The sequence below is a fragment of the Fundulus heteroclitus genome, chromosome 20 (genome assembly GCF_011125445.2).
Source record: "Fundulus heteroclitus isolate FHET01 chromosome 20, MU-UCD_Fhet_4.1, whole genome shotgun sequence".
NCBI classification, from domain to species: Eukaryota; Metazoa; Chordata; class Actinopteri; order Cyprinodontiformes; family Fundulidae; genus Fundulus; species Fundulus heteroclitus.
The window spans coordinates 20,790,221-20,808,619 of NC_046380.1; the positions used below are offsets into that span (position 1 = coordinate 20,790,221).

General features: G+C 39.6%; 3 protein-coding genes across 3 annotated transcripts; 1 reads left to right on the top strand and 2 right to left on the bottom strand.

The window, feature by feature from the left end:
* Window positions 1-5: 5 nt before the first annotated feature.
* LOC105933255 (ubiquinol-cytochrome-c reductase complex assembly factor 2) lies at window positions 6-2,373 on the top strand. The gene is made up of 4 exons (XM_012872709.3): window positions 6-204; window positions 1,661-1,735; window positions 2,051-2,117; window positions 2,201-2,373. The coding sequence occupies exons 1-4, from the start codon at window positions 67-69 to the stop codon at window positions 2,311-2,313; spliced, it is 393 nt and encodes a 130-aa protein (XP_012728163.2). The 5' UTR covers window positions 6-66; the 3' UTR covers window positions 2,314-2,373.
* A 2,337-nt stretch (window positions 2,374-4,710) lies between these two features.
* LOC105933253 (translocator protein) lies at window positions 4,711-7,376 on the bottom strand. The gene is made up of 4 exons (XM_012872707.3): window positions 7,208-7,376; window positions 5,545-5,720; window positions 5,290-5,428; window positions 4,711-5,180 (listed from the first exon to the last, which is right to left on the bottom strand). The coding sequence occupies exons 1-4, from the start codon at window positions 7,208-7,210 to the stop codon at window positions 5,007-5,009; spliced, it is 492 nt and encodes a 163-aa protein (XP_012728161.2). The 5' UTR covers window positions 7,211-7,376; the 3' UTR covers window positions 4,711-5,006.
* Window positions 7,377-11,812: 4,436 nt separating this feature from the next.
* On the bottom strand, window positions 11,813-15,546 carry tspo (translocator protein). The gene is made up of 4 exons (XM_012872706.3): window positions 15,222-15,546; window positions 14,128-14,303; window positions 13,123-13,261; window positions 11,813-13,017 (listed from the first exon to the last, which is right to left on the bottom strand). Exons 1-4 carry the CDS (start codon window positions 15,225-15,227, stop codon window positions 12,844-12,846), a joined length of 495 nt encoding a protein of 164 aa, XP_012728160.2. The 5' UTR covers window positions 15,228-15,546; the 3' UTR covers window positions 11,813-12,843.
* Window positions 15,547-18,399: the final 2,853 nt, after the last annotated feature.

Genomic DNA, 18,399 nt, shown 5'->3' on the forward strand with positions numbered 1-18,399 from the left:
GGGTGCCCGAAAGGACCAAAAATCTCGACAATCCCCGCTCGCGTTTATATATTACATGACCAAAAGATGTCCGCCACCAGGTACCGTCGGTTCTTGAAGCTATGTGAGGAATGGCCCCGGGACGAGACCAAGAAGGGACGCGACCTGGGGACGTTTCTGCGGCAGAGGGTGGCGTCTGCGTTCCGCGAGGGAGAAAACACGCAGGTGGGTCACGATCCACGGCGGCTCCGGGACCTGAGCTAAGAAGATCAGCGCTAACAACACGACCTTGTTTTGAGCATGAGTTATGGATGGCTGGGAAGCTTCACTCTTATTATTATTATTATTAATATTATCCTACTGCGCTGGTAATTACTACAGAAATAGATTTTATAGAGACTTCTAACGCCATAACCTGAATATATGTAGAAGTAGTTAAAAATAACAAATAAAAAAAATACAAAATTAGGTTTTTTTTTATATCCACTGCCAACTTTTTCAGTTTGGGAATTTTAAAATAGTTGCTTTTATCCAAGAGATGTGGCAATTACGAAACACTTTCCCATGCTTTGGCCCTTCCTGTTTATCAGCAAGTCAAGATACTGGGGGAAAAAAAATTAAATGAAATACAATGAAGAACTCCCACCATTTTTAGCATAACGAACAGCAACTATTTTGACTAAAATAAATAAATAAATAAAAGTGCCTGACTTTTTTTTATTGGACTGAAAAAAATCTATTATTTGGTGCATTCAATAAATAGGGGGACATTTATTATTTTTTTTTTTTTATCTGAGCTGATCTCTGTTGTGCATAAAATGTTACACAGGGTTGAAGATAAATTCACTAAAGCAAATTGATTTTAAAAAACACATTGTTTTTTTTAGAGCAATGTAGCCAAAACCACACTGTTTAAATGACAAAAATGCATTTAAATTCCAAGTATTTTTAAAGTCTGCTCACTTTCTTGTAAACCCAGAGCAGAAAGACATTATTGTTGCATTCGACGTGTCTGTTTCATTGTTACAGGTGATATTGCCATTGCAGCAGTCAATAATAATTTTTCAGTATCCTAATCTGTTTTCTGATAGCCAACTTTATAATAGAGCAGGGAATATCTTTAGTCCTGGGTAAAAAAAAAAAAAAAAAAAGATTAATTTACAAGTGCAAAATGCAGAAAGGTGTTGACAATTTAACAGCCTTTATCTGCAATTTGTTAACTTATGAGCTGTTACAGATGGAAATAATCAGGACAGGCAATGAGAATCCAGCCTGGTTACATTGAGGTTTAACAGATTGTAATTTTAAGGTGAAAACTCCCTAAAAGTTTTCAACTAAAGCATAAGTTATTTAAAGGGGGCTATATGAATATATCAAGATTAAAAACTATATTGATTTATATAAAGTTAAAAAAGGTGTCCATTAACAAAACAAATTAATCAATTAAACAATACAATTCATCTAAAACTATTTGACACTGCACTTTTATATCACCAGTCATCCATGAATTTGGTTAAAAAAAGACATTCAATTTGGGTCATTTAACACATTTAATTCTTTAACCATCTAATATTAGAACTGGAAATCAGTCGATACCAACTTTCTAATGGCACTAATGCTGTTGTGTCTGCTCCCTAACATATAAATAACATTTTCATTCACTTTTGTGATATTTCTCCAGATTGCAGATCCAGAGAAATGTGACCAGATGTATGAAAGTTTGGCTCGCATTAATGGAAACGTGTACAGACAGCGGGTGAGTACGCATCCACATTAATGACTCAGGATGGTACGAATGCCGGTCACGCCTGGTCTGATCTTGTGTAACTTTACAGTTGTGCGCTGCTTTGATATCGGTTTACCTGTCACATAAAAGCCCAATAAAATAAAACGAGTGAAGTATGTGGTTGGAACGTGACAACGTCAACGCTTGTGCGTAGGACTGTGAATAAATCAGAGGAAAGGCACATCCTGTGACTAAAATGTGGAAAATACGCAGAAAATGAAATAAGGTGGAAGTGGCAGACTTTAATGTGTATATTGAAAATAAGTCTGTGTGTGTTGGTTTTAGTTTCCTCGTGCGAGAGACACCAGTTTTACAGGAGTCACGGTGGAGGAGTGTCGCTTGCTTTTATCAGGTATGCTGTTGCTCCAATAGAATGACTCCACAGGGCCGCTGGTGTCATTTTTTTACACCTCCATTTTTATTGTCCTTTTACAGGCAGTATGCAGCAGAGCATGGACGACGAAAAGAAGGGTTTATGGAAGTCCTTGATGGAGAAATTTTCCTCCAAAACACCAGAAGACGTCCCGGAAAAAACTTCTGAAAAATAAACTTTTTTCTTTTTTTTTGCGTTCTGCTTGTATAGAAATAAATCTTGTCATCTTTGTGGATTGTGTGTAATCTTTATGAATTCTTTACCACAGGGGGTCGATCGTGAACATTAGCTTTGCAAAAACTAAACCAGGACACAAGAAGCAAGATCTGCCACACACACAACCGTACACAGCAGTTCACCAGATCTGGTTGATGTGAATTAGTTTTATCTGCAATAATTTCTTTTTTTTTTAATCTAGACTTTAGCCGGTCCTGTCAGTTCACAAAACATTAACGCCTAACTTCTCAAAATAGCGGTTTTCCTTCCCATATTTTCCTCTTTTATTTGTCAGACAACACATTTTGAAAATTTGGGGATAAAGGGTCTTGAGTGCATGTCCCAGCTGGGGCCTTTTTTGCATGTAGTGCGCATGCTCTCCCCACAAAGCTAGCCAGCTTCCTCCCACAGGTTAAAAATAGGCACATTAGCTTAATTGGTCCCTAAATTTTCCTTAGAAACGTGCATGTGGGAACGTCTGTGTTGACCTATGTGCAGCAGCTCCCCTCTCCTCAAACCTACAAGGCTAAGCAGGTTTAGATGATGAATGGAAGTTAAATAGAAATCAAACATAGTTTTTATTATATGCAAAAGTTTTCCCAATGGCACGTGTGTTCATTAAGGCAACCGATCCTGCCAGTTGTCACTATTGTCTTGAAGTAATAGCTCTAGTTTCCTGAGGGTTTGCTTAAAAACTTTTATTTACAGAAAAAAAGCAATTTAGAACACCAAATGTATTTTCTATGTAGTAAATCACACACACAAATGTTAAGAGAAGCAAGGCAATTTGTTTTGCAATAGTCAAAAGGAAGCACAGAAATACACCTTAATTCAGTTCCAATGTGGCTCCTACATGCAGCTGGATGTTCTCTGGTCAGCATTTTGCTGCATAAACATCCATACATAATGTTTACGCAGTTTGGTAACACACTAGAACCCTGTATTCATTAGAAAACAGTTTCACTTGGTTAATCAGCTTGGCAGGAAAAATGCACATTTTTAAGAGTGTGTGGTCCTTCAGGCCAAATAAAAACATGACACATGAATAATAGTCTGCAGGACAACCATGTAAGATTCCTTAACGTGTGCTTCAGCCACCATATAAACATTACATAGACCAGGGGTCCGTTCTTCGTACGTCGCTAACTCAGTTAGCAGGATTTGATTGTTGACGATTCGGCATGATCTTGGATCGTTTGGTTCTTCGAAAGACTTCCTGCACTTGTCATAGCAACATGTGCGCCAGCTTAAACCTGCTCCAGAGCAGGCTTATTTCATGTAAACAAGATTAGATCACGGCTGTATAAGCGGAGGAGATGGGAAGTCTGTCGTAGCCATGTCCATTTTTACGACTGCAACCTGTTGCAGAAGGTGCAAGAATAAAGAGTTTTTCGAATTAATGGCGTATTGCGCAATAGACAGGATCCTTCAGCGCAGCACGACAGTGTAATTGTAGAGAGATTTTTCGTGGTGGCTGTTATAAACGGACAAACACATCATTTAACAGTGGCTTTTAAAGAGGAAAAAGTGGTGTTAGAGCCATAAATAGAAAATATTTAAGTTATTTGTATGATGGTTTGCTTTTTATTTTTATCCTATTCAGTAAGAAGATTTGTTCAGGCTATTTTATTGTGAAGTTTAGTTTACTTTGAAAGGCTTGCTTCCTGTCGAGCCATATATTGTATTAGACAAAACTATGGATGGATTATCTAGACACGGAGCAATACAGTTTTACCGTGTAAACTGTGGATGACTTGGAAAAGGAAAATTTTCATTTTTTATGGATAAAGATTTTTTTTTGTTAAAATTCCCAGTTTGCACGCATCCTTTACTTCCCGTCTCTAAGGAATGACACCGAAATTTGGATCTCTTGACATAACAAGTGCCTTTTTAAAATACAAGTATAATAATTAAAGGCTACCATTTTGTAGAATATTCTTGTATTTCACTTTTACTTGTTCCCATGTTCTAGTGGGTCCCGTGGAGGCTCTGATATAAAAGAACAAAGTAAATATCAAATTATTAAAATGCAAAAATTCATACTGTAGAAAGTGATAGAAACAACTACCATGGACAGTATTTACGCATTAATTTGTCTGCTGCTTTTTGCCAGCCCTCTCTCCTGGCTTTAACTGATTTTGAGGTGTTCCCTGTTATTTTAATTAATGACTCAAATTCGGCATAACCTTCCATTAAAAGCTCGTGTTCTGCTTGGGAGAAAAACTGTACGCGTTCTTTGGCCATGCTGAACAGCCAATAGCAGCGTTGCTGATCATTGTTTCTAGTATCGAGTTGTCTCAGATAACTCAATCCAGCCATACTAATCATAAACAACAGGTGTGTTCGAAGAACCCAATTAGCCGGATCATGATTAGCCGGATGAAATCATCTTGGATGTGTCATTTGATCTAGGATGTTTTAAGCGACGTACGAAGAACGGACCACAGGTAAGATTCCTTAACGTGTGCTTCAGCCACCATATAAACATTACATAGACCAGGTGCTTGTCACACCGATCTAATCAACCTTTTGACAAAAGCTGAATCAGAAACTGGAAAAGCTTAGCTGTGAAACCGATCGGTTATTGCTGCAAAGGAATTGAATGTGGCTGAATCGGGTTTAGTAACGGAGACAAACACCCGGCAAGGTGTTCTACTCGTCCTTTTTCTCTGGGTTGTCTCTCCATATGCGGTAGTTGAGGGCTGTGGCCAGGCACAGCCAGGACAGGTAGGGAGCGAGGAGCAGGGAGGCGGCGCGGCTGACGGGATACCACGACGCCATGGTGGCTCCGACCGTCCCGGTGAGGAACACGATCTCCACCAAGGCCTGAGTTACACAGACGGGAAGGCATTTGATTGGATGGGCAGGATTTCAAACACCGATCAGCTCTTGCATTTATTAGGTGAACCACTGGAGAGGGAAACAAAAAACTTGCCCATTTCAGCTTGTGTGCGCCGAAGAAAATTGGAGTCCAGGCCCAGTTCAGAGCTAGCTGCAGCCCATAGAGTCCCAGTGGGACCAGGGCATCCTCAGTGAAGCCCCCAAGCTCTTTCCAGATCATGTAGGAGCCATACCTGCATACATATATATATATATATATATATATTAAAAAAAAGACATCTAAAATAAACTCACTGCTGAGGAGGGTGGCTCACAGAGAGGGGAAGGACTCGGCCAGTGTAACACTCACCCCATTCCTGTGTACAGGCACGTCCACACCACCGGGAACGCTGCGTTTGGTGGGCGCCACGAAGGTTTGTTCAGCGTCGGGTACCAGGTCTTCACCTCTTTGCGCGTGATGAAGCCACCGTAGAGCCCTCCGACGTGCGGCAGCGCCGTCAACCCAATCATAGGCAGCCACGAGGTCTGAGATAGGAGCAGGTAATGTTACAACAGCTGGCAGACGATAGCTGTCAGGTCACACTAGATTTACGGTACACATCACATACATTTCCAGAAACTTTTGAATTTTTTCAGCTTAATGGCAGCGTCGAGTATGAAAGGACTACAGAGGCGATCATCACTGATAACAGGAAGATGTTACGGTGACGACACATTCATTAAGGAATGAAACAACAAAAGTGGAAGCACCGCCATAGTTTTATCTGTCTGGGAATCAGGATAAAACAATACAAAGCGTCAAATCTAATGGTTGCTGGAAGTACAAAAAAGCATCGTTGGGTAGGATTCACTTGATCCATACAAAGAACACAGCATCAGCGTCCAAGTTTACACGCCTCTGAATGAATGAAAATAGCTGAGTAATAAATTAGTAACAAACTTACAGTTGCATGACTACGGTCCCATAAACAATAAAAAGGCAAGCGCGGATAATTTGCTGTTCCTTTTTGTGCCAAATGCAATAATTTCACAACAACTTCATCTCAAAATTGGTTGATTTCTCCAAAAGTGTCTTTGATGGAGCTGGATCTATTCTGGCAATGTTTGCATAGATTTTATTCATTAAATAAACGCATAAACTATATGTAGCCGACTTATGCGCAAATATGAAACATCCTATATAAGTACACATGGCCTCAAAGCACTCGGATATTGTATTGCATGTTTCCCTTTTTTTTATTATTTATAAAAAGTGTTTTTGGTACTATGTAGTTAATATTTTTCTAATTAAGTTACAAGCTGTTCGGTACTTTTTGCAGCACTAAGCAAAGTGTGCCTTAGAAATACACTTTGAGTTGACTTGCATAGTTTATTACTTTGTTTGTTTTTCTCAAATGTATAGATTTCATGTTTTAGTCTTTTGGCATAACTGTTTTTAAAGTGTGTTTCTATAAGCCGATCACTTTGAGGTAACAAAGGGGAATTTTATTTTATCTGGGTTTGCTTTGCTTGTCAGAAAGCTGATGTTGCTGATTAAGCAGCCACAGCACTACAGCTCCTGTTTAAAACCCTACGAGGGGCAAATCATTTACCCAATGCCCAGTCAATAGGACCGGATTCAGGATCAGCTTTTAAGTCTACTACTAGATTTGGACAGTAAACTTATTTTTTTCAAGGCTTGACTCATTTGAGGCGTGTCCATAATGAAAGTTTTCCCGTTTCCTTGACACAACCTGGAAGATTATTGTAAAAATGACGGACATATCCTGCTGGTACTACAGGAACATCTGCTGTTAAGCAGGTTGTACGAGGCACAGTTTTAGCTAAACACAAAGCTAACGTTAAGCTAATACGGATATTTTTTCGCGAAAAACTCTGCAGTAAAACTAATTTCCTCTGGTAGCTTCGGAGAGGACAGAGGTCAAGGTACCAGGAAAACCAAACCAAGCCGAGGTAGGTTTAATTATCTCCGTCGTGTGACTGCCCTGGTCACGGGTTTCTTAAACACTCACCATCTCTCAGCCGGCGATAGTTTCTAAAGTGTGTGTAGAAGGCGATGAAGAGGAGAAGTCAAGCACGCAAGCTCTGGCATGCTGATAGTCCAGCGATATGGCTGTTTTAAAGGGGCAGGGCTGCCTTATCGCAGCGGTCACTCCCCTGTCCCTCCCAGCATCAGCCAATCAAACGGCGTGACGTAGCGGCGTCCAACGGCTGGTCGCGAGCAGCAGCCGCGCTGTAGTTCTCTGGTCGCCAGGATACAGCTCAAGGCAACCGACGGTCGGGAGGTCCAAAACGTTCAACTACTCGACAGAATGTAAAGGTCAAACATTACAAAAGCAAATGTGTCAAATGTTGCTGGCTCGGCCAGTTACTACAAGACAAGTTTCCCGTGACTACAGCAGAGATTAGAAAAGGCTCAAGATAGTTACCTCCCTTCTTAGTCGCCTCCCTTCTTTATGTGAAGCGTTTTAACTCTATGAACCACAACAGCTCTGATATAACCATAGCTCAGCTATGATGTTAAACACATCATCATCATCATGTACTGATGTGAAACTTTAAACAGTCACTAATGCTCTTAATATACAGAAAGACCAAAAGTTAAATAAATACATAATAATATTAAAAGATCAAATGAATGGATAAAAAAAGAAGTTTAGGAGTTCATCAGTTTGCGCAAGCACTATTTAGAAAAATGTTGGCATGGTGGTTAGAGCCGGTGCTCTGATGGTTCACCGTACCCATCGGAAGACACCCAATGGACTGGCGCTGCATTTTTCAAATGACATTAACCTGGAGATGGTCCGGATTTTTCGGCTGCTCAGACAAGAAGAGTGCAAACTGTAAAGGCAACGACCGCAATACTAATCATTTTGGAAGATGACAGCAGGTGCTTCATTTCAATCTGCTTCAATGGAGAAACCCAGCGTTGGTTGACATGTTGAGGCAGAAAGAAAGCAGTATTAGTAGTAAGGTACAGAGGGTGTCCTCTCCTCTCGCACAACAGATCAAACTCGAGAAGGAAACCTGCTGAATCCACGTAGAAAAAATATATGTATTATTACAGTCCTATGTATTAAGTTATTATAGCTTATTGCAGAGCAGACTTGAGAACAGCTTCTTTTCTAAAGTTGCAAAGTCAATCATCCAAGTAAATCGTAATCGCTATAATCAGACACTCAGATCCCGTCTCATCTTCACACACACAGACACAGAGCGACTGATGGGTTAATGGGTTTGAGTAGTCTTCTGGCAATCAGAATGTTGTGGGTTCGATTCCAGCTTCCCCTTGCCACATGTCGATGTGCCCCTGGGCAAGGCACTTAACCCCAAATTGCCTACCGAGCTGCGTCTCGGTGTATGGGGAGTGTTGGCCTAGAGGTTAGAGCAGCGCGCTTGCACTCGGAGAAGGATGCAAGTACCTGGTTCGTTCCCCAGCGCCTGCACTCTGGGTCCCTGAGCAAGACCCTTAACCCCCAGATTGCTCCCCGGGCGCCGCACATGGCAGCCCACTGCTCCCCAAGGGTGATGGGTTAAAAGCAGGGAACAAATTTCGTTGTAATGTATGTTTCAATGACAATAAAGATGACATTACTATTGCTATTACACACACCGCTCTCTTGCTCTGCAGCAAGATAACCAGAAAAAGAAGTTCTGTCAGAAAAAAGCCCAAAAAAGTGACTTCACCTTCAAAAACAAACCCAAGAAACCGCAACGGCGACTGTAGTGACTGTAGAGAAAAACATGCCCAAAGTCGCTTATAATAAACTGACTGTGCAATACTGAAGTTCACATAAACACCCTTCATGGATTGAATGATCTTCTCATTCCGCTGAGCCAAATAAATGTCGCCTACCTGCACAGATGGAGCAGCCACTGGTTTCAGGTCTGGACGTTCAGGTGTTGACTCCTCACCACTGAGGAAGTGCAGAGACCACATTTAGGTGTCTTTGGTCAGATTCCACAGTAAAGTCCTCTCGGTTACAAGCTCATATCCAACACTGACATTTCTCCACAATCCTTCCGGGTTTTGGAAACTCAATGAAAAAAAACAACTCCCTTCATATGGTCACGATCCACATATCACGAGTCACCCCAGCAGATACCAACGCAGCCGCGGTGTTTTGTTGCTGCCATAAGATGTCTGTTGAGGCGATATTCAGGGATGATCTGTTCACTATTTGACTCAAACAAGTAAACTATCAGTGTAGTTTTCGTCCTGGCCGTGGAACACTGGACCAGCTCTATACCCTCAGCAGGTTTCTGGAGGGGGCATGGGAGTTTGCCCAACCAGTCTACATGTGTTTTGTGGATCTGGAGAAAGCATTCGACCGTGTCCCCCGAGGGATCCTGTGGGGGGTACTCCGGGAGTATGGAGTACCGGACCCTTTAATAAGGGCTGTCAGGTCTCTGTACGACCGGTGTCAGAGTCTGGTCCGCATTGCCGGCAGTAAGTCGGACTCGTTTCCGGTGAGAGTTGGACTCCGCCAAGGTTGCCCTTTGTCACCGATTCTGTTCATAACTTTTATGGACAGAATTTCTAGGCGCAGCCAAGGTGTTGAGGGGATCCGTTTTGGTGGCCTTAGGATTGCGTCTCTCTCCCACCGGGAGGAGACCCAGGGGAAGACCCAGGACACGCTGGAGGGACTATGTCTCCCGGCTGGCCTGGGAACGCCTTGGGATTCCTCCTGAGGAGCTGGCCCAAGTGGCCGGGGAGAGAGACGTCTGGGCCTCCCTACTGAAGCTGCTACCCCCGCGACCCGACCCCGGATAAGCGGAAGAAGACGGACGGACAAAGTAAACTATTACCGCTCTGCTTGTACGACCACAAGATGTCAGAGACGTATGCGTCTAAATTTAGTGATTTGCCGTCATTTGAGAAACGCCTCAATGCAGCCGCCATCTTGGATGGGTCTCTCAGTGTATTCATTTGTACTAAGGAAACTGTATGCCCAAAACTTTTACCTTATTTCCCACCGTTTGGTTTCTTACAAACAGCAGAGATGTGTTTATGATATAGGATGTTGTCACACATAAAAACATGTTTTCATGCTGAAATATGAACATATCATATGGCATATTATTAAATATGGATGGGATAACATGTTTTCATGTTGAAATATTTGTTTTATGCTCTTAAAGAGATTTTCTGTATTAAATATTAATAAATATATAAATGAATACATTTTATATTTATCAATATGTACAATCCTGAGCTTTCTCTAAACACCAACGGTAATTTCTTCATATTTTTTTGTGCCGTGCATTCACACATGCACACACAGTTTTTTTTTAAAGGCGTGGAAAAGTGTTGTTTACAATTTCCAGGTCATTCTAGTGTCTTACACAACCCTGCCGTAAAATTGTTTAATGTTCTGTTAAATTGTTCACCCTGGTGTTGGATCCCCCAAACTGAAGGACATTTAACATGTTAAAATCTTTCAAAACAGCATCGGCAGGTGGTGCACATTTGCAGATTCCCTCTTTCAAATCCCACAGACTGCCATTCTGAGTGCTGCCCCACAGCAGCCCACTGCTCCGTAGAACATTTCATGGGAATGTATGTTTCATGGGAAAGACGGTTATTATTATAATAAACCATTCAATTGTCACTCGTATTCATTGGACAGCTATTTACACATAAGCTGCTAATTATTAACATGGGGAATTAGGCATCATGTGTTGCCTCTGGAGCTATTTTAGCCAACTTTGAGTTGTCAGACATGTTTTGTTCAAGGTTTTCTCCATTTGTTGAAAATAGTTCTAACAGTGATTGGTTGGAGCCTCAAAGGCCTTGTAACCCTTTCCAGCTTGATAGATTCTAATGAGGTTGTTCTGCTGTTGTTTAATCTGTTTCAATCAGAAACCGATGTGTGTTTTGTTAAGAGGCTTTAGCCTACTTAATGCTATCAGACAGATTCTAACTTATTTCCTGACTCCACAGGCTTAGCTGTAACCAGGCGTGGGAGTGGCTAGTGAATGACACTTTATTGTGATGAAATACCACATTTTGTATTTCTAAGATTTCTTACATGGTCTCAGATATTTAGTGACAAAGATCAATAAATGAAATAAATCTCTATACCTTTCACAGCTCTTTATCAGACAATTACTTTTGAGTGGAAACACATTGTGTGTTCCTGTGTTTCACACTGGTATATCATATGTAGCATACTGCCTCCTACCTCTGTTTCCTGTGTGCTGTAAATAATCTCTCACCTCTCTGTACATAACTGTCCAACGTTCATGTAACAATGGTTTAAAGCGTCATAAAATAGTGTTTGCATGAACTGCCATGATGTTTTTGAAATCTCAAACTGTCCATTAGCTTCACCCTCCAGAACAAACTAATTTGCATTTATACGAAAGCGGCATCTACTGAAGGAGCTGAAAGAAAATGCATACCACAATTGTTAGATTTCCATTTGAAAAAAAATAAAATAAAATAATCTAAACCATGCAATCCTTTTCTTAACAATGTGCACTACTTTGTGTTTGGTGTATTACATAATACTTTTGCAAGGCAATGTATAGCTTTAAGTCATGTTTTCTGTAAGTGTGCTGATGATTGCTTCAAGCCAAAACACTTTCTCTGTTTTCACCTACCTTAACCCAAAAGAATAACCTTCACTGAAAACATGTTTTAGTTTACCACAGTTCATTTTTTATTATCTTGAGAAGATTTGTACAAAAATAAACATGCACAATGACTGGTGGAGTCTTACATTCATGTGTTTTACTGGGAGACACAATCTGAGAACTTGGAGAAATAAACACACATGCTAATTGCACAGAAAGACCTGCATTTCAAACCAGTTACCATTGAGCTCGTTCAATACAACTTTTCTCATGGCTCCGTATTCTTGGATGTTCTTGTTTTCTTTTCTAATTAACTTAAAAATGACTCAAAATAAGGAAAAGTTGGTCTAATTGTGTCTTGGTTTTCACCGGGTCCTCCCACCGCTCAGAAATATGCATGTTAGATTTTTGAAGTGACTAAAATTGCTAACCTTGCCAGCAAGATGAATTTGTGCATTCACAAACACACGAGAATCCGTCTTGTCCCGCTCCCGCCTCAACCGTTCGAGACCAACCCAAAACGGGTCGGGTCAATCACGTTGCAGTGTGATGGTTTAAGGTGGGACATACAGCTGTGATGAAAGTAAGAGTTGCAGAGCCCACAACTGAACCAAAATAAACATGGGATAAACATAATAAATCATCTGTTTTGTCAGAATCCACCATTGCCATGACGTTCACTTTTCAAATAAGCACACCTTTACCAGCATAACTTGTTGTGGTTTCTCATGGAGCTTGCTGCTTACAACATTTTTACTTAATACCATGATTGGCTAAAACCAACCTTTGGTGGGCGGACACTAGGTGTCACTTTGCCCAATCTGCTTGGAAAGTTCTTCTGAATGTCCCTCCTTTCCCCCGAACGGATTCGATAGGAGCCGCCCCAGATTGATAATGTGCAGAATGGAGAGTGCTACACATAAACAATCTGGCTTGCCAGGTTATAAAATGGCCCTTTTGCGTGTGAAAGTGAGTTTGTCATCTGATGGGACTGTGAATGGACTTGCAAAAACTGGCATGTTGTCTGTTTTCTTTGTTTTGATGCAGATTGGTCCTATGGAAGTAACCCCTACTCTTTTTTTTCGTCAGGGTTGTCTCTCCATATGCAGTAACGGATGGCGGTGGTGTAACACATCCAAGCCAGATATGGCGCTAGGAGCAGAGAGGCAGTGCGGTTAATGGGATACCAAGACAACATGGTGGCTCCAATTGCCCCATCAAGAAGCACAATCTCAATCAGACCCTAAAATATGAAAGCAAAAAGAAATGTATTAGACAATTTGGAATGATAAACCTCTTATTTGAAATTGAAAAGTAACACAAGAAGACATCGATGTTTTAAACCTACCCATTTTTGACTGTGTGCACCGAAGAAAAGAGGAACCGATGCCCAGTTTAGAGCCAACTGTAGCCCGTAAAGTCCCATGGGAACCACTGCATCCTCAGTAAAACCCCCAAGGTCTTTCCAGATCAGGTAGGAGCCATACCTGCATGAAAAAGAATTTATAAAAAATAATCGGAATCCCACTTTTACCTTTTGTCCCTCATTCTTAGCCCTTAATCCTTCAGTAGGATTAAGGGCTAAAAATAATCCCAATTACTGTGTTTATTCCTTCAAAAGGGAGGGGTTTCAAGAGAAGAAGTTGTGGCTGCAAATAGGCTTGCAATGGGAAATATTTTCTTGGATATTGTTACTTTAATAACACTGTAATCAAGGAAATCTGTAGATTAAAGTGTTCTAATACTATATTATGTTCTGTATCACTGTTAACTATGGTCAAACGGCAAATATTTTGCTATTAACAGCCATTATAAAGAGTGGTATGATCCAGTTTTTTTGATTGATGTTTTTTAATAATTCTAAAAAAGGCAAATAATACTGTAGTATTTGTCTGTGAAATAAATTGTCTCAAAAGCAAAAACAAAAAGAAACCTGCAAAATGTTGTTTTTACATATTCAGAAGAGATACACCTCTGAAAAAAAAATGCAGTAAGTGTGTTATATTTTTACACACCTAAGCTTTCATGCATTCAGACTAAACATGAGCATAGTGTGCTTTTGAAGATCCACAGGCTAAATATTTGGAGCAACAACATTACATATTCAAAACACAACACATGATCAAGAATTTAAATACATTTGAAATATACGAAATCTTTCATAAGGGCACTTTTGGCTGCATATTTGTGTTCCTCCTTAACAAGCACAAAGATAATCTGTGCTGCAGAATTGATAATGGGTCGTAAAGTCATACATGTTCAATGAGCGGTGATAATGTATTGGCTTCTTCAAGAAGTGCCCTAGCTTTTCCACCTAAGTGTGAAAAGATAGGTCATGATGTGTAAAACTTACCCCATCCCTGTGTACAGACTAGTCCACACCACGGGGAACGCTGCATTTGGTGGGCACCATGAGGGCTTCTTCAGGCTTGCGTACCAGGTATAGACTTCCTTGCGTCTGATTAAGCCACCAAGGATCCCTCCCACGTGGGGAAGGGCTGTGAACCCAATCAATGGCAGAGAAATGGTCTGAAATAAGACCAGGTTGTGTTCTTATTATTTTTTTTAGGGTCAAATTTAAATGTTTCAGATTATCAAACACATTTCAATATCACACAACTAATCAGACTAAACATTTTTAAGGGAACAGAACAATCCAAACTGGTCCGGCACTGTGTGAAAAAGTACTTGCACAAGCAGTTTGTTTAATTCAGCTACACAGCACGACTTGAACATGAATGAACTGACACAACATCTCAATCACATTGAAGTTGACCCCCTATCACTCAGGGACAGCTGGATGGGATAACCTGGTACGGACAATAGATGGATATTACAGTTTTATAAAAAATCTACCTTGACAAAAACTGCTTTTAGTATTTACTCAGGTAACGTTGGGCAGATATTAAAATGTTTTCAATGATCTCAAACATATACGTGACCACAAAGTGAAAGTGGAGCAAATCTGGAGGGGATTTAAATAATTAGAGACGCGTGCAAACGAATACAACCACCAAAACATTAACTATGGTAATTATTGCATTGCCAATTTTTATGTTTAACTTATTATATACACTGTCCTTTCAGCAGTCAGCAGGTCGTGAGACACAACAGGTGAGAAAACTAAAGAACTCAATTGATGGAAAGGAGAATAGTGACTCCTGTGACTTTAATTGACTGGATAAAAAAAAGATCTCAATAATCACAACAAAAATCTGATTGCTTGTGTTTTTTGTCTTTTGTTCTTTTAAATTATGAAAGCAGCCAACGCAACTTACAGTGGAAACTAATTTACATTTTGCTGACGAAAATGACATCAAAGCAAAGTATGTACCCTATACACATAAAACATGTGATTATTAACACGTTTAAGTTTTCGTTTAACTAAAGGAGATGATCAATAGACGAGAGAGAGAGCGAGACGAATCCCATTAAAAAGTGTCTTACCGTCATAGTCTCTTAGATTTTAACAATCCCGTAGACAATAATTTAACAGGGTAAGAGGAGCTTTTCCCCTTAAACTGAACTGTGGTTACTGAGCTGGTAGGGTTTATTTGTTTGACGCTCCCAGCCTGAATAGCCAGTACTTATACAAAAATAATGCAAACAGCGCGACGTCATCACGTTCTGACCAATGATTGGCTGCGGTAACAAAAGCCAACCAACGGTATAAAAAGATTGTATAATGCCGAAACTGTGCATGGGTCAAACGATACATTTTTTTTTGTTTGTTTCCTGTTCGGGCAGTTATTTAACATGACCTCATCGTGTCTTTTTTTGTTTATTTTCCTTTTTTTTTTTTAAAGATTACAAAACGTTCAAGATAGTTCCCACCTCTCTGCTGCTGAGACAGGTTTTTTTGTTGTTGTCGTGGAGCGTTCAATTTACCGCGGAAATTGGAGTTTAAATCTGCGGAAGTCATCGCTCTCTGTTTAAAGGGATAGTTCACGATTTTTAAGTAAGGCTTTGTTGGAAAGTTGTAAGCATTTAATGTCTTGCTTGCAATTAGATAACTATTAGCATCTTCAGTTTCCACTTTAATCTATAGATGTTTTGATTTGTTGGTCCATGACATAGAAATAAAATTTCTGAAAACCCGAAGCTCACTTTCCATTAGTGAAAATTTGTTTTGCAAGATTTTACAACACAAGTAACAAGTAGACAGAAGACACGACTTACACACAAGATTAATATGAAAAGAAAAATGCTAGACCAGAGTGTATTTGGGAGTCTGTCATGTGATCCCCGTGAGAAGCAGATGAACAGATAGGATGGTCTTGTGCATGCAGTTATTCAAAAAGGAATATTTTATTTGGGCCTTTTCTTGCCTGCATTTCCGGAAAAAACAGTTCCTTTAGTGAGCAGAATTTACTACATACTATAGATTCTCTACATTTCTTGGTGACACATTATTTAGAGCATAATAAACTTTAGAATTTCTAATAACTTAGCATTTGTGTGAAAACTATAAATGACCCATACCATGCAGAAAGAAAATACTATATCCTTATGGAAAACATTTAAATAAGTTCATTACAAATAAGCTAGGCACAACTGTTTACATATTTTTTCATATAGGATATGTCATTTATGTAAATAATCTATATAAATTACACCTCCGAGTTGTGTACCAAATCAAACTGCTTAAAGATCTGTTAGAAGAGGTTCCACTGTATGAAGATGGTGGCCACACTGATGCATCATTCAAATGAACAGCACTGTCCATGGCCACATGTATGTGTTTATATTAATCTATATTCTAGACGCTTAAGCTAATGGATAGCCCAAGAGAGGTAAAACCTAAAGAGACTTATTTCGTCTTTTGCTATGCTAAAACAACTACAGTCCAAGCTAAAAAGCAGCAAAAACATTTATATAAACAGTTTTATGAGCTCTTAACACACTCTAAGGTTTTTCATCAATGTAATCATAATCATACAGAAGCCAATGATAGAGAAAAGGGAGTTGCGAGGCAGTGCAGTGCAGGACAATTTTCCATTGCAAAAATGTACTGAGCAGAAAACATGTCAAAGGTATGAAGAAACTAAGGTACTCTAAATTGTCTTGTTACTGAAATGTGTTAAACAAATAAACTTGCCTTGCCACTTAGGGTGTGTTCCTGTGGATTTTTCCAACCATAGGATAAAAATGGACTATACCATGTGATCAGGCTAAGCCAATAACGTACAGCCATTGTAAAAACAAGGACCCACATCTAGCTCCTGATTACAAATGGGGCCCATAAGGCTGAATAATATACCCCAGATTGGAGTGGCCTCTGGATAAACTGGCTCTATGTTAACAGCCTTAAACATTATACAGGACAACTCTTGGGAGGTATCTAGTTTTATAAAGCCAAGGTTAGATGTAAAACATTTATAACCTGCTAACCCCGACCATTAATGCTGTTATATGATCTGATATAGGGGGTACTTGCTTTTTACCATGACTGTATGCAATTTATACATCCAGACACATCCAGGAATAGATTTTGCACAGTACTGCGTTTGACTGATTTATTAAGATATAAACCATCAAGTATGCAAATAAACACCTTATTTCCACTATTTTTTTCTCAATTTGTAGGTGTGACAGGCTGACAGCCAATGTTGAATTTTGAGATTGGAGTTGCTCGTGGATTGCTAACGTTTCAAGTTGGAAATTTGGACCATAGGGGGAGGAACTCTGAAAATGCAACTATAAGTGATTCACACCAACAAACGTTCTAAAATGTTCTGCGCAAAATGCTGCGTTTAGGTTACCTCAGAAATCAAAACTCAGCTGGAACACTTTGACAGTGTTCCAGCTGCATATCGGAAAGCGGTGCGGTGATCCAAGAAATGTAGTGCCCTTTGTCTCTCTGAGGTTTGCTCAAACCTGTCTTGCTTTGCTGATGTTTTTTTTTCTGTTTTTTTTTTCTGTCTTATAGTTGCACTATAGTTGTCTTACAATCAGCAGAAAATCTAACGAAACAGGGTTTTTAGACACAATGATATAGGAGGCACTCTTTGAAAGAAGTCATTTTTAAACATGTTTGAAGCCTTTGAACCTATACCTACACAGAAATGAAAGCATTAATATTAACTATTAACTCTAAAATAAAGTTAGTAATAATTTTTTGTATATTTAAAATGTCATGTTCTGATATAGAGTTTCTTTTTTTTATATATAGTGTCCTGTCTGGCAATGTGGCAACAAGAATTGTTGTCTTAATGCCAAAAAGAGCCCAACAGATTTTACTTTCACAAGTGGAGCAGTACTGCTTTCGCCATAGTGCTCCGCTTGATTTACACATGTAAATAGTTTTATTATGTGTTTCCTATTATATGGACACTACAATGAGAAAGTAGAAGAGGAAAAGCAAAACAAGAAAAGAAAAAAAAGGAGAAAAGGTGAAAGAAAGAGGAGATAAAAGGGAGAGAATGATAAAACGTCTTCAGTGATATGGAGTTCCTACTTAGCTTTTACATTTTAAATTTACATATTTTCCTAATTTATTTCTCTAGAGTTTCCCGCCAGTTTGTGGTGAATTTGGACCAGCATAGACCAGCTTTCAAAATCTCAGATTTTATAGATCTGGATGAGATTAAAGCACAGCTTGTGATTTATTAGGGTGTGCGTGTAT